This window comes from Ambystoma mexicanum, chromosome 9 (assembly GCF_040938575.1).
Source record: "Ambystoma mexicanum isolate Mex_15411 chromosome 9, UKY_AmexF1_1, whole genome shotgun sequence".
In the NCBI taxonomy this organism is placed as follows: domain Eukaryota; kingdom Metazoa; phylum Chordata; class Amphibia; order Caudata; family Ambystomatidae; genus Ambystoma; species Ambystoma mexicanum.
Window position 1 is genome coordinate 307,258,506 of NC_090931.1, and position 15,496 is coordinate 307,274,001.

General features: G+C 45.2%; 1 protein-coding gene across 1 annotated transcript in view; it reads right to left on the reverse strand.

Annotated features, from left to right (window-relative positions):
- The window catches only part of ZNHIT3 (zinc finger HIT-type containing 3), a 54,531-nt gene extending 39,457 nt beyond the window's left edge, over positions 1-15,074 (reverse strand). The window contains exons 1-2 of the mRNA XM_069614711.1: positions 14,818-15,074; positions 12,890-12,921 (exon numbers count right to left, since the gene is read on the reverse strand). Of these exons, the coding sequence (XP_069470812.1) occupies positions 12,890-12,921; positions 14,818-14,900 (115 nt within the window). The 5' untranslated portion in view covers positions 14,901-15,074. The remainder of the gene's footprint in view (positions 1-12,889; positions 12,922-14,817) is intronic.
- Between the last annotated feature and the right edge of the window lie 422 nt (positions 15,075-15,496).

Here is a 15,496-nt window from a genome sequence, read left to right on the forward strand (position 1 = left end):
TATATATATATATAAAATAAAAAAACTTGACCCGCGTCATTCACGGTTTTCCATTGCTACCTACACCATTAAGGATGCCCCTTATTTTAAGAGTAACTTTTACTAATCGGGTAAACTCTTGTCAGTTCTTCGTGTATGCACATTAATCGACTGCTCAGATAAATGCAACCTTACCTCACATTGGAAAACAGAGCGGTTTTATCCAGGGCCCGATTACTACAATAGCTTGCTGGCTGGCAAATTGAAAGGCAATCTAAAGAAATTACAGACCGCCCAAAATGGCTCAAGTTAGAGCTGTTTTTGGCCTAAACCTAAGCGATCAGGTAACCTCTAGGCGGCACTTACTCCACTGGTTAGCGGCACAGCACTGAATCGAACATAAAGTACTCACATTAACATACAAATGTGTCATTGGCATGGCCTCCCAGAAAGATTGTCTCCATATAAAATCCTCCAATAGAAATTTACGATCAAATTGCAGTACCCTTCTTGATCAGTCCTGCTTCAAATTAAATAAACTCGGGGCTACATGTTTTGATGTCTGGGCACCTAAAGGCTGGAATGATCTACCAATTGCTGTGCGGGACCGGTCTTGCCCATTGAGAATCAAAAAAAGATCTAAAAACCCATCTACTTGATACTATAGTAGGTTAAGCATTCCCCCCTTTCTTTCTCTCCATCTTATAGCGCTCTGAGGTCCAGGGTTATTGGCATGTTATAAGCATTAATATACATAGATAAATGAGGATTTAGGTCAGCAGGGAGACAAGTGGACAAGGAGTCTAGGGTGTGTTGGTATGAGTTTCAGGGGGGAAAAAAAACCCTTGCTGATGAAAGGGATTCTACAGTATCTCTGGGCACTCTGAGATAGTTCTGTCAGATAAGTTAGGGCCTGCTCTTCTGCTCCCCAGGTTGATCAGACTGCACATATCTGCATCATTCTTTTGCTCTTCCATAGATTGCTCTGTATTAGCTGCTAGATGCCATGTTGTTTCTTCCACTGATTGTTGGTTGTGACTAACTTCTGTGCTAGTTTCAGGTGCTGCCACAGAGTGGGTACCTGCCCAGATACCCTAAGAGAACTCACAAGTCCCCATCATCTTCCTCCTCTAGGGTGCTGAATGCTAGCCTCTGGTCACTCCTCTACGTTGGCCGTACTCAACCTCAATGTCATGCCAGCTGCTCATCCTCCTCCCACCCAAAAACCTGCTTTGACCCATACAGGCCCTCAGGAGCCTTCCCGACTGGGCTAGCTTCCGCCTCTTACTTATGTTCTTTATGCTCCATGTTCTCGCTTACTACCCACTCATCTTAAGAGATGACGCTCTCCTTCCACCTGCCCCAGATGTTCACAAACCTCCACCTGCTATTTCCCCTTCTATCAACTGCTTCTCCCCCCAATAATGCCTCAAGATGCAACCTCCACACACTTCCTGCTGCATTCTTCTCAATTTGCCAAATTCCCAAACACCAGCCACCGGCCCCTCCAAACACCGACAGATTGAACCTGTGTGCCTTTATAGGGTTGTGGTCCTTGGGACGTATTGCACCTGGGACCAGAATTTGAGGAGGGCTAGGATAGGTGATCACCAATTGGCTCACTGGAGCCTACTCTGCGTTTAGGGGCCCCGACAACGTATTTCTTTGGCTGGTCTGCTATCTCGAAATGCACCCTTCCCTCTTCCATGGTTGGAGAGATGGCCTGGGAGATGAACCGCTCCAACAGGTGAGAATTAAGCTTGTCAATACGGGGTCACTTTGAAATGCAAGTTGGCATCATGATGGAAATGTCAAGAAAGAAAAGGGGTGCATAGCACCTATTTCTTTGTAGCAAAGCGGTTTGCCTTAAAAGCTGTGTGAATGATTTCGCTCAGGGAGTTTGGGTCTGGCTGGTAGGAGCTTCAGACTTTACTTGGGGGAAGGGGTTTTGCATGCTTATTTTCGTATTATTTGCTGCTAAGCTACATGGACCAAGAGAGGTTGACAGGGAATACCTGTATATCGCCTCTGGAACCATTAATTGCTAGATTGGGAGGCCTCAGCTCCTTTGGTCACCTGGTCACCCCCACTAGAAGAATGCAGGGAACTTCGACACAGCATCAAAGCAATGCTTAATTGGGCATGCTGGCCACGGATCATACAAACATTACCAAAAGAAAAAGAAGAGTTTTAGACTGAAGACAGAACCCCCCCCCCCTCCCCACCCTATCATTTACCTACATCCCACCCCATACGGACAATCCTCCATCCATTTGATAGCAACATACTTGCAGGATACAGGCAAGGACAATGTAATTCTACAAATATCCCTCCCCCCGCTTCAAATGATGCGTTTTATCTTGCCTATCGCCCTTCTGTCAGCAATGGCTGGGCTGCCTCTAGCAACATGCACTTACCAACGCAACTCTAGTCTGCAGAGTGCTCACATTAGAAGGTATCCCTGGTACAACTAGGCGATTCAGCATGCTCAATCTGCAGGATGTCCCAGGGGGCACTTGTGTCAAAATCCAGTGCAAGCTTACCAGCTAAACTCGGTTCTCTTGTGTTAAAGGAAAGATAATTCGAGAGTATAGAGGAAATAGTATGTTTGGTGCTCCCTTCCTCTAACCCAGCAGGAACAGCTGGGTTGAAATAATCAAAAAGGACCCCCTGCTCTCAGGGAGGTTTTGCTGCTAATCCCTGCGTGGATCAGTCACAAAGTGACAAGAGCAGTTAAAAGCCCTGAATGCTGGTAAAGGAGAGTGCCAGAAGACTGCCATTGGAGAACCAAAAGGCTACCAAGAACTAAACTGCTTTGCTAAGACTACAGCACTTTGACTGCTGGAACACACACCATCTGCCCAGTACTGGACTGGAACTATACCGTCTGCCAACAGACGGCTGCCAGCTTCATGCAGTCATCTTTCTGGTTCAGCACATTCTCCAGGGAGCACAATATCACCACGTTTGCCTACAGCACATCACTGTAACCACCACAGAATATCCGAAGAGCAGCGCAGCTACCTTTGAGCTACTGCAAGTACCAGCCTATGTGAATTAGCCCTATACCTAGATTTGGCACATCTATAAAAGGACATGTTACCATAATGATGTCAGCCAATCACATGCTTTTGTGCCTCTCCCATTTATTCCTACGAGAGCCTGACGATCAGTTGAGCGATGCACACAAGAGCCACTATGCCTTACTGACTCTGCTAGTTCTGAAGCAAGGCAGAATCTCAAGTAGACTGAGCGCCCAGTGTTGACTTTACAAAGCCAATTATCCAGACACTTTCGATCAGTGAGTTTGGTCCGCCTGGGTCGATAATCATTCAGCATTAATGGACTACAAAATCATGGGATGGAAAAGGCCTGTCATTAAATAAACTTGTACTGTAACATAGTACCCAGGTACCGGTATTCCACTAGGGCAGATTCAATTTGGAGTCTGTGCTACTCTAGTCTAATTATTGTGAGAGTGACATTTGGTGGAACAACAAGTCAAAGAATTATCTGTCTTCAGTTTGTTGTGCTTGGATCAGATTCTTTTGTTATAGTTGATTCACTATGCTTTTAGTAGCACATGTATTAACTGCACAGAAATTGTGGCCCGGGTCTTTACGGTGCTGCTAATTTCGGCACAGCAATGGCCCATGTGCAGGGCAGAGTGCCGGAACCTGGAAGGCCAGCACCGAGCTACAAAGTAGGAGAGTGTGCGGCAGGGGACAACAGGGAGTGAAACAGTCCCACCCCTCCTAACTAACAAGGGTCGGCTATGAGATAAATGTAACTAAGGCTGCTGGCCTAATGACGTACTAGCGGTCCTGTGATCAGCCCATCAATTGCAGCACTGCAATTGCTGCGTTGAAAAGTCATGGAACAGTCTTACGAGACTCATCAGGTTTTCTAATTCCAACGTCCCAGGCAAACCAAGTACAAGGATCATAAGGAAAATTATTTTTCAGCCCGTTGAACCTCAGGGAATAGCCTACACTTTGTTTGGAATCATTTTTACTAACTTCCTTGAGTTTGGGGAAACAAGTACAATCTTAAAAACAAAGTTTGTCTCCCACTCTCCTCCTTTCTATTAAATAAACATTGTCATTTTGGCTTCAGCTTAGAAGAAAAAGCTCCACATGGCAGTTCTATAGAAGGGCCACTTGGTTTACATTGTTAAATACATTTACAATGAGGAGTATCAACCTGAATTCCATGGTCCAAGATTTTGCAGAAACATTTTGTTTAGGGCATAACATTTTCCACCTGTGATGACTCACTGGGATCAAAGGGCCAAACAAACCCAGAAACGTAAGATTAAAGTGACGTATTAGCAAACCTTTGTAGTGCGTGGGCAAAATAATTAAGAGGATAGGCATAAAAGCAGAAATGGTAGGATTACTCCAGCAGCAGTGACTAACTGAAATTTCAGAATCATTAAGTTCTAAGTGTTGCTTCAGCCTTGTGAGCCCTTCCCGGAGAGATACTGTGCAAAGGAAAAAGTAAACTGTGCTCGGGGCTCGGGATTTCAGATACCTGAAGATGTCAGAGTTAAGCAGTTTTTGTACCACTCTCTGATGAGGATGCTACAATAACTAACTCCGGCTTTAGGGGTGTGGGGGGGCTAAAACACGTGACAAGAAAGGGACACCAAACCCCTTTTAAATGTGGGTAGCATGGTCAGAGAGACAAGGTTTAACTCTAAGGTAAGGGTAGTAGGTCGACACAGAGGTACAATTAGTCCATACGCATACATCCAGAAAATACATCACACTGATCTACTGAAAAAACATATATAGGCACACAGAATACTATCAGTAAGTACTTTAACATGGGCAAGCACCCAACATACAATACCAGGGGGTTGGGGAGAGCCAGGATATTAAACAACTGCACCCATAGGTAAGTACCTAGTAGCCTGCACAACTAAATGCAGTATCCTAAAGAGATCCTAAACTTAGTAGATGTGAAAGGCACAAAGCCTGGTGGACAGCACCTAACATATGGCAGGGTGTGGGGTTAAGAAGGGAAACACAATGTAACCCAAGAAAATGGGATTTACAAACACCCAAGGTCCAGAACACAACTCCCAATACATTTAGACCTCTGAGGGCCTTATAACAGCATATATACCCAGCACAAAACATTAAGGCCTGAGAGATTATAGCAGCTTTACCAGTTAGTGTTCCAATTACATTTACCATTGCAGAAATTAAAGGGACGACTTTAAAAACGAATAGAAAAATCTGAGGTAAGTATTGAAATAGTGAATGTTGTTGCAAAACTCACTGAACCCCCCTAGGGGATGCAGTAAAGCATGTAAAATGGCAGGTAAATACCCCAGAGTACAAGTTAAAAGCCCTTGCACACCGAAGGAGGCAACTACAGTTCTACCCCACAAGTGCAGATGATGCAACGGTAAACCCCTGGGATTGCCACAGAATACCCAAAGGAAGTTTTCCAAACTCTGGAAAAGCGACGCCAGATGAATAAGTTGCAGAACAGGGGACCCCCCCCAAATGCAAGTCTGTGAAGAACTGTGGTTGGGACTTGCCTCCCAGAAATCACTACCACTGACTTGGGGAACCAAGAGGAGAGAGTATCGTGAATCGGTTTCATCCAAAAAAGACCAAAAACAAATGACCTACCCAACCAAAAGTCCTAAAAATAAATAAATAAAAAATAAAAAAAAAGGTACTCCAAATTGTTCGACTTTCTAAAGAAAGTAGAACATTTGGTAGTACGTTATGCTGTGGAGGGGGGGAGGGGGGGCAGTTGCAGGGACCAGCAAGTCATGGGCAAGGTAGGTAGAAGTAGGGGGCGAGGGGTGTGTGGGCAGGGGTTTGACCAAGTCAGAAATGTTCAGGGCAGGAAAGACCGAAGGTTATTTTGAAAAAATTATCTTCGCTCTTTTTCTCCCCCGAACATTTTTAACTCTGTCTTTCAACCCCAAACCTCGTGAATCATCACCCTTCGTAGAACCCCATGGTAAGTACTCCCATCTTGGCAGAGGGGGCTCAGTACCCAAAAGTAGATGGCTCTTCTCCACAGGTGCGGTTTGTAGAATCAGCGGCGGGAGGTTCTTCTTATTGGTATGCATGTCCAGCCCTATGTGGGGAATGTTAACCTATTACTCAAGTAAGTGGAATAAAAATCCTAGAAGAGTTGAATTTTGGGGGACCGATCCTTTTGTGTGGGGATTTCAACACCAGAATACCCATGTTTTCCTCCAGCCAGGCAGCTGAGTGGTTGGCTATTAGAGATTATGAGTGGGGTGGTGGTTCCTCCAGGGCTCATCTTTGGGGCCTGAGGTGGGCATGCCTTCTGTATAAGTATGGCTTTTCTATGGTCAATGGAATCCTCACTGGGCTCTTTTGGTATTTAGGACTCTTCCAAAGTGTTTTCCTCCTGGGTAGAGGAGGCCAATGCAATCCTCCTTCAATTTGCCATGCACCTCGAAACTATTCAGAAACGTTCTCGTCTGTTTTTACTGGGGGAAGAGGGGGTGGGTTCTAGGGGCCCTTACAGGCATCCCTATGATAAAGATCAGGAAAAGAAAGGGGCAAATGAGAGGAGAACTCAGGGCTACTGCAAAATTGAACCTACTACCATAGCCTTAGGGTAAAGTCCATTAAAAAAAGCTATAACAAATGGTTAAAAAACCATTAGATATGCTATGTGCTGCAGCCGCTGGCGAGAGCTAGTTCAGGCCGTGCAACTGAAGAACACCAGAGAATTCTGCAGAATTGTAAATAGACTAAGACCAGGGATATAAACAGGTAGCCTATTTGTAGGAGGTGCTGGGAGGAATACAGAGTGGCTCCCAGGGGGGTGAGAAGGCTCTTGGATAGGTGGGCCTATCGTTTAAACCAAGAGGACATCAGAGGGGGGTGGGGGGAGGCGTGTAAGTCCTTGCGGGCGCCGGGATCCGATAGCATTTGTAGTCTTTGGTGAAGGCCGACCCAAATTTGTGGGCTGGGGCTTTGCACAGAGTTTTCTTCAATATCGAGGTATTGCATCGTCATGGTAGCATAGCATAGTTGTGCCAATCCTGTAATCCAAGAAATGACCGCCTACTTGCAATGCCAAATGTGCCAGCAAAAATCTTTGCCCGGGTAATCCTGAAGGAGCTGGAGGAATGGTCGGAATCCCTAAACATCATTCCCCTCAATCAGACGGGCTTCCGTAAGAAACTCAAGCACCACTATTAATACGCTCGCCCCATCAACCATTATATAACAGGCAGGTCTGATCAGGAAGCGGCCAGTCTTTGTGGCATTTATTGATCCAAGTGCTGCATTTGACACAGCGGATCGCAATAGGCTTGTATTTAACACCAGAGTCTAGGTTAGATTGGATCAGTGTGGGGTGGGGGTAAGGGTGGGGGGGCGAGGGTGGCTTTGCCCCGGATACTAATGCATAAAGGCCTGAAACAGGACTGTATCCTTTGGGGGGGGGGGGTGGAGCGCCTTACATAATTCGGTCACCATCCCTCCAAAACTGGGTGACTTTCCAATTCAATGGCTTGGTTATGCAGATGAGCTAGCCATACCAGACTTAACACCGGGAGGTCTGCAGGCATCCCTGGATAGATTGATAAGAGCATCTTAACATCAACTCACTAGTCATCAACACTTCTAAATCTGAAATAATTATATTCAACCAAGGAAGATCAAAGAAAAAAAGGACTGAGCTGGGGAATTGAGGAAGTGAAATTGGAGGTGGTCGCCTCAAATACTTGTTGATACAGTTATATCAAAGACTACAAGGCAACCTACAACTGGACCAGGTCCGGTTTATATCTTACTCAATACTGGGTGGGATCCGCACCTTTGCACGGAATGGAGGCGGACTCTCGTCTGGCTCGTTAATGCAGTTATACCAAGCTACGTTTGCCTCCCTCCTATTCTATGGTGTTGAAATTTGGGCATTCACACAATTGCGGGAGATAAGTAAGCTCGAAAGATCCCTTATGAAAAGCCTTCTACGCCTCCCAAAACGTACATCTATGGAAATGGTTGTACTGGAGTTTGGAATTCTGCCCATTGAATCTAAAATATACCTTGGCTGCTTAACACTCTTTTTGAAATTAGTTAATGTCCTGGTGGGCTCTCTTTTGGGTCTAACCTTTGTGGCGTATACAACCAGAGCGACTTTTATGCCCTCGAGCACTATCGCAAAGGCATGCGGTACAGCAGAAAAATTGCTGCGATTGGAGCCGTGGGCTCCCACTGGACCTTCCTCTGCAGGGCTTTAAGAAAATCATGAAAGTATTATATCTGGGTACCGGTCAGAACAATCCTTGGTTAATCTCATCACAAAAAGGCACGCAAAAGACTTTCTGGCTTATATCCAGAAACGGAACCGCATACCTTCCTATATCCAGCAATTTGCAGCCAATTGTCTGATATGGGATTATCTGAAATTGAAATGTAATGCTGTTAACAGGGGAGTTGGAGCCAAGCAACGGAGCAGGAAGGGATTGTCGTTTATGTGGGGAGAATAAGGTGGAATCCGTTAAGCATCTCCTGTTTGAATGTGCATCACTTGCAGCTTTCAGGGCCTGTGCTTTACGGTGGGAGTGAGGGGGGTTCTTTCCACAGACTTATCATGGGATGAATTTGTATGGGAATAACCATGCGTACATTACGCTGTTATAGAGACAAATGACGTGTTTTTTTTTTTTTTTTTAAGTTGTCGGGCTAAGGGACCACCATGTTCTTATTGGATAATGTACTTTTTCTGTTTTACCATGTTTATTGGATTTTATACAGGATGGAAATACTGTATTTTAAACTAATGTAACTAGCATTAATCTGCTTGTGAAACTAAAACTGCAACACAATGTAAAACTTTTTTTTTTAAGGAAAATAATTAGGCTCTCTAGTACTTGAACCCTCGGCCAACAAACCCCACAGTGATACAGAATCTCCTCCTAGCGTCTCTACCTTCTAGCTAGGAGTGAAAGATCTGGCGTGGGAGTTTGCAAAGAGCAGAGGGTAGCCAAACAAATGGCTACCAGCAGCAGGGTACCCAACAAAAGGCAGCATCACAGCAGTAAGCCGTCCCAGGATGGGGATAACAGCTGGTGGCACCCTTGGACATCCCAACAATCCAGCACAAAAATGATCTTGCAGATACTCTAGCACCTGCAGCAACCCACAGCCAAGCAGAAGATCCTGGTGGTAAATTGCAGTACGATGGCCCAGATACGATCCCAAAATGGAAGGCTCAACCCAGCAGATGTGGGGGAGACACTGGAGTCTCCAAGAAATCCAGAAGAGACTTCTGGCAGCAAACCCAAACTGGGATAAGGACAAGTCAATGCCCTTAACAAGTATTGCCAAGTGACAGCATTAAAAAAATGGTGGGAAAACTCCAGTAGCATGGCAGACGTCCAGGTTCCTAGAACAAAGCAGCAAGAGAGAGTTAGGGGCAGGGGAAAACCTAAATACTCCTGTGAAAGGGGCTTAGCATCAGGACAGCCAGCCAATCACAAAAAGGGACTGGTCAGGACGACCAACCATACCGCTTGGTCACTGGGACAGAAACTCGGCCAAAGCCACTCCCCTAGGAAGTATGAGGGCTAGCCCAGTGACCAGCTTAAACCAGTTAGGACCAGTATGGAGGCAGCCACGATGGGCTCGCCAGGAGCAGACCTAGTCAGAATGGCCATTTTGAGGCCACGTACACAAAGGGAAGCCCTTGAAAACAAAATGTCTGAGCAGGATTTAAAAAAAAAAAAAGACCCATTGGTACCCCAATGGCTACCAACAAGGTGCACTGATCTACCAATTTGATAAAATGACTTACACCCTTGGTGAAGTCACAATTAAAGCACAACCCCCCACCAGTCTATTCCCTAATGACCAAATTACAGTGACACACTCACAGTAGTGAAGAAATGGGGTGCCTCTGCACTCTAGGGTCGACCTAATACCATATACCTTATAATGGGCAAAAATGGGACATAATGGCAGGGGGACTTCAGGCCATCAAAATCATTAATGAACAAAAAAGAATAACTGGGAGGAAAACGAACTGAGGGCCCCAAAAAACCAACAAAAATCACTGTTGTGGCTCAACAGGGATTCTTTTACTACAAAAACTCTGACATTTGACACTGTGCAAGACTTTTGCTATCTTCAAGAAGTGCCTCAGCTCCACTAGACTTTGCTCAATTGACATTGGCTGGCCCGGCTCCCTGAAGACTCTTCTTACCCTCTGATTTAACTGTCCCTCCAAAAGGTCATCCATACCTTACTTGTATAGCTGGGAAAGGGTTAACCTATATTTCATTGGGGGATTGTGAAGTACTTATCTGTTTGAAGAAACGTGTTAACCTTTGTTTCCTTCCCTGACCTTTTCCTTTTTGCCATTACTTCATTAGTGCATTTTAAGTGTAGACAGTGATATCTTAATGTCCACAGTGTCACAGTGTCCTAGCATTTGAAGTCACCTCAGGGTGTAGGAAGTGTGTGTGGCATCCCAAAAGGGTATCTACTTACTAATTGAACTGAAGAAGTGTATTGTTGAAGTATATTTAAGTGTTGCATATTGCCCCCTTCTAAAGAAGGCTTATTTTAAAACCGACTTAAATTAATAAAATAATTATTTTAATAAGAAACCTTGAGTGTAAGTGTTATTTGAATACATGTCACTGTGAATCTCTATGTTACAACCCTACAACTCACGTTGCCCCCTCTTGAGATAAGTCTGGCTGCCAAGTCACTCTACCAAATTGTGGAGTACAGACCTATACCAAAGGTTGGGTTGCCTATTGCCAAGAGGACAAGGCTGGTGAAGTCTCCCACAGGGTTACGACATACAATCTTGCCTAACGGAGGGCTAGAGCAAGTCATCTTTGACCTCTCCACCATTTTGGAATCTAATTCCCCTTTCTGGTTACTCCAAAATACTGTCTGGGAAAGGACACTTTCATCACGTTTCTCCAGAGCCTGAGATTGGGGTGATAAAATACTCAAATCTGCTCTCAGAATCCATATGTGGAGGGAAGGATTGTCCTCGTTAAACTTCCAAGTTCACACTTCCCATAGAGGAAGCCTCGGTAGATTATACAATGACATGGTTGAATCATTTGCGAGTAGCCAGGCTGCTGGAAAACTACCAACTCACAACATTTATCCTGCGTAGGAGCTCAGGGCTCACAGAGAATCTCCCCGGGCCTTTGAAGCAGGTCATTCTCTGACTCTTTGGAACAGTAACAGTGTAAGGCCTTGAAGTATCCTACATACTGCACTGCTTGTCTTCGAAACAGTTCAAATGTTTTTTCTAACCAGAGATTTGGGTCGTTATTAGGCTCCTCAACTAGGGAGGAAGTTTGGAGGGGTTTCCGTGCGACAGTCCACTGCCCTATGACAGGGCCCAATGGAGGATGACAAGGGGTTATTACCCATACTGCACCGAGACCATCATCCTTTGGCTTGAGGAGTTTACTAGCCCCCCTTAATGTCTCCACTAAACGTCCCTAGGAACAGGCCAAGGGCTTAGTCAGATACCCAGCAGGATTCATATAGTTGACAAGTTGAATTCTGCTTTATTTGCCAGGTAGGATATTTAAACCAGATTATAGGTTTGCTGTGTCACATTTTTCAGAAGGCATGCCACTTACTTTTCTTAAGCAATCCACTACCATAGGGATCGCCCCTCAGTACAGCTTTGGCCCCAGTAATCAATCTGGGTATGTTTAGCAGTTTTCACTGACCAGCCTAAGGACTCCTGGTAGTAGTGTAATTGTATATTATGGCCTGAAACTCGACATTGCAGCCCACAGCCATCAGTGTGCGCCTGCTCTCAGTTCTTAATTGGAGTGAAGAATCCTTTGTACATTGAAGGTGGTGAATGACATACCTTCATCTTTTCTGCTCCTCGTTCCATGGGCAAGAATCTTCTGCAGGCTTGCAGCATCACTCGGATACTAAAGGCCTGGTGCCGCGTCAAAACCTGGTGAGTTTTGGCTGCAAGGAGGGGGTTCATTTTGGACTGTGTGATAAGAGTTTGAGATTGTGGAAGACAGCAGGGCAGACCTCTGGGAAAAATTAGCATGAATTGCCCTAACCAATCCCCGGACAAACACATTGCCCTGCCCTTAACGAGCAAAGCTCCTAGCAGGGAACTGAGCATACCACAGTGAGGTTTGAAGCATCGCTTAGCCTGCTAACCAACATTCTAAAATAAAAAAAGGTGAAACTGGCGAGTGCGGTCTTCAAATTTTAAGCTAATGTCTGAATTTCTACACCATTCCTTTCCCTCATCTGCCAACTTGTAGACACTTGTTTTGTTCCACATTGGGTACAATGTATGAGAGGGAGAGCTATGGCATTGGGAACTGTATGCAAATGGCAAGCTGTAGGAGTGCAGAGTTGCAGGTTGTTTTGCCTTGTAAGGCCTACGCCTGCCACCTTACCACACACACACACATACACACCTGGCCACTAGCCCACCAACACTAAGCGAGCCACAACTAATCTCCCCATTTGTAGCTTTGTCGCACTCTCCCACATCAGCGGCTAGCCAGACCCTAAGCACAGTAGTCTGATCTTGGGCGCTTCCAGGTGGATAACATACATCCAAGTTTCTTCTGCCAAACATTGGCAGTAAGGAACCGGGTACTTCCAACCTGCACCCATCAACACCACAGGTTTCGGATCTGCCTTTCTCAATGTCCCACTAATGAACCCCACTCCCCTTTCATTCTTACGGAGCCAAGCGCAGCGGGGCGCCGTCAGTGACAGACAGGCGCCATACAAGACTACTTGCATTACATATCCAGGCAGCTAACTGATGAATACTGTTGTGATCTTTGACATGACGCACCTCACATTATTAATATTCAATTTCCTAAAGAATTTTGATGAACAATTAAGGATGAAGTAAAACCATTGCGTCCTACCTTTATGTTTCTTGCAGCAAGGAACAGAACAACTATAAGACAATAGAAAAGTACAATCAGAAAATGCATGTATATTGTTTAAGAACTACATTGCAGACTTACCTGAAAATGAACAGTTAGTGGTTTTCATAATAAAATACCCATAGCCCAAGGTGGTATGTAGAACTGTGTTTAGGTGAGGATTTCCTTCATGCTTTCGTGCATAAGTTAGGTTATGCAGCATTTATTAATGCTGTCTGCCATTTACACAGCCTGTAGGAGCAGACTGTTGCAGATTGACCATTTCAGGTTTTCCTACGTGACAGGCCTCTTACGGGGTGGCGGCAGGGGGTTTAGTACTTCTCCCACACCCTATTTTATGGGAGCTATTCATCCGACAGTTGCAATTTTCATCATGAGGTACCCCCTCCCACCCTCATAGTTCCGTAAAAAAAAGTTAATCTCACCTAGAACACAATGTAAGTTGGGAACCATTGGGCCAAATTGTCCAGTGTGGAGTGGATGGGGGTCATTTGCCTCATTTAGAGTGCATGGTGCGGTTTTCAGGGAAGAGGATGGGGCATGGTGCAAGAGGGACGAGAGTAGTTGTCTTATGCTATAATAGAACGCTTTTATACTGTGCCAATGACTGTAATGGTGTTACAGCATATTGTGACTCTGCCCGGGAGTAACCAGACGTTGGGCTGTGCAAGAAGGGAAAAAGGTGAGGGAGAGAAAAGCAGGAATAAGGAAAGGAAAATGGGCAGACTAAAAATTGCAGCTCGGTAATGTCTGTCGTAATGGGGGGCGGGAGTGTGTATATGTAGTCATGGGCAGTTGATCACGGAAAGGTGGATAGCTACACAACTGTTGGTCTCCGACATGAGGACAGTCTCAACTTCACAAGTTCGAATCCTGCGGCAGTGCCAACTAAAGCTTTCATCCTCACGAGGTCACTAAATAAAGTACCATTGAAAATGGAGTAATAATAAAAACCTGTCATTATAACCCTTCAAAGCTGGAGCAGTTTAGCATGAAACCCAATATATTAATAACACAATATTGTCACCAGGAGTGCTGGTGAGAAAAGGAGGGGAAAAGAATATCTTGTGATCACTAGCAATTATGCGTAACAATAAGGCTTTGTCAAATAGTGATTACAAGCTCGAGTCTGCAAGGTAATAATATATATCAAATTGTGCCACGAAGTGAAATAATCTATGACTTATCAGACCAACATTATGTTGTCTTCTAATACTTGTAGTCCTCTATGTACACCGTCTAAGGAAATGCAAAATGACATGCAATAAAAAAACAGGACTTACAAAGTATGAGATTTTAGGGATCACTGCCAGCCTAAAAGTGGTTATGTTATGTGTGAAACGCAAGCAACACTTTTGAAGGCATATATTTTCCATATTTAGCATGTAATGTATTTCAGATTTTTTTTCTGCTAATCAAGTCGGTTCATCCAGGATAAAACATGCACACATTATGTATAGATTTCCAGAGATATGTGTAAAACCTCTAAGCGTTTGTGTTCCGACAGGGCCAACCTTGGCTTTTATCCTTACACAGACGATCAAATGAATACCACTTTATTTGGGGGTAATACAATCGTATTCACAACACCGAGAAGCTGCTGAATACGTTTGAGTCCGCAACCTCCAATTCGCCAACTGTTTAGCCTACAAATCCCATGATCCCGTACTATGGACTCAGCTAGACATGGGTGATGTAGGCTATGCGGAGAACCACCGGAGGCAGCCCTGAAAGAGGGACCCAAAGAAAATAGCTGGTTACGTCCAAAGTCCTTCTTTAACCACAGATTAGTAAACTCAGACCTCATGACAGCCCTGGAAAAAACACAGCACCTATTGAACAGTCCGCACTTATTCGCCTGCCAGGCTGTTCACTCCCCTGCTTAACCCGCCTTCTTCAGTACTCACTATCTTAGCAAGCATCCGGGGCACCGGTACTTGGGAGCTTTGTCCGCACACACGCAGCATCTCAGCGCACCCTTTGCAGTCATAGCCTCAACAAGAAGTGCACGCGCGGCACCAAGAACCACTGTCGCGTGCACACTGCGGACCGTGAGAAACAGAGCCTAGCAACCTTCCAAAGCTTCCTTCTCGTCACGTGAGCTGCACGTTACGTTGATGGCACGTAAGACCTCGTAAGCCTACGCATCTCGTGATAATTGAACGAGCGGGAAAGCAGTAGGGCGGGTATCTTGGCTGCGAGGTGAAGTATCCAGGCATTCCTCAGTGATCGAGAACTACGTTGGTTAATGACAGAGATGGAGGCAGGCAGAGTTCCAAAACGATTTTCCCAAATCAGTTTATATATTATTGGGACTTGCGGACCCTTGGCAGAAGGCCGGAATCCCTTTTGCCTTGTGTAGAAAGTTTATTTGTCATGTGCAGAAATGATATTAGGGGATTTTTCGTGTGCAGCTGATGGGGCATGCCCTATACAGCAGGGGAGATGTGGACAGTTGTCCTGTACAGAAGGCATACATGCCAACATTGCGACGCACCTGGGAGGGAGATTTCCCCAAGGAAATCGGGAGACATGCATTTTCCCATAGGAATGCATTGGGACTATGGTTATTATAGACGGGAGACC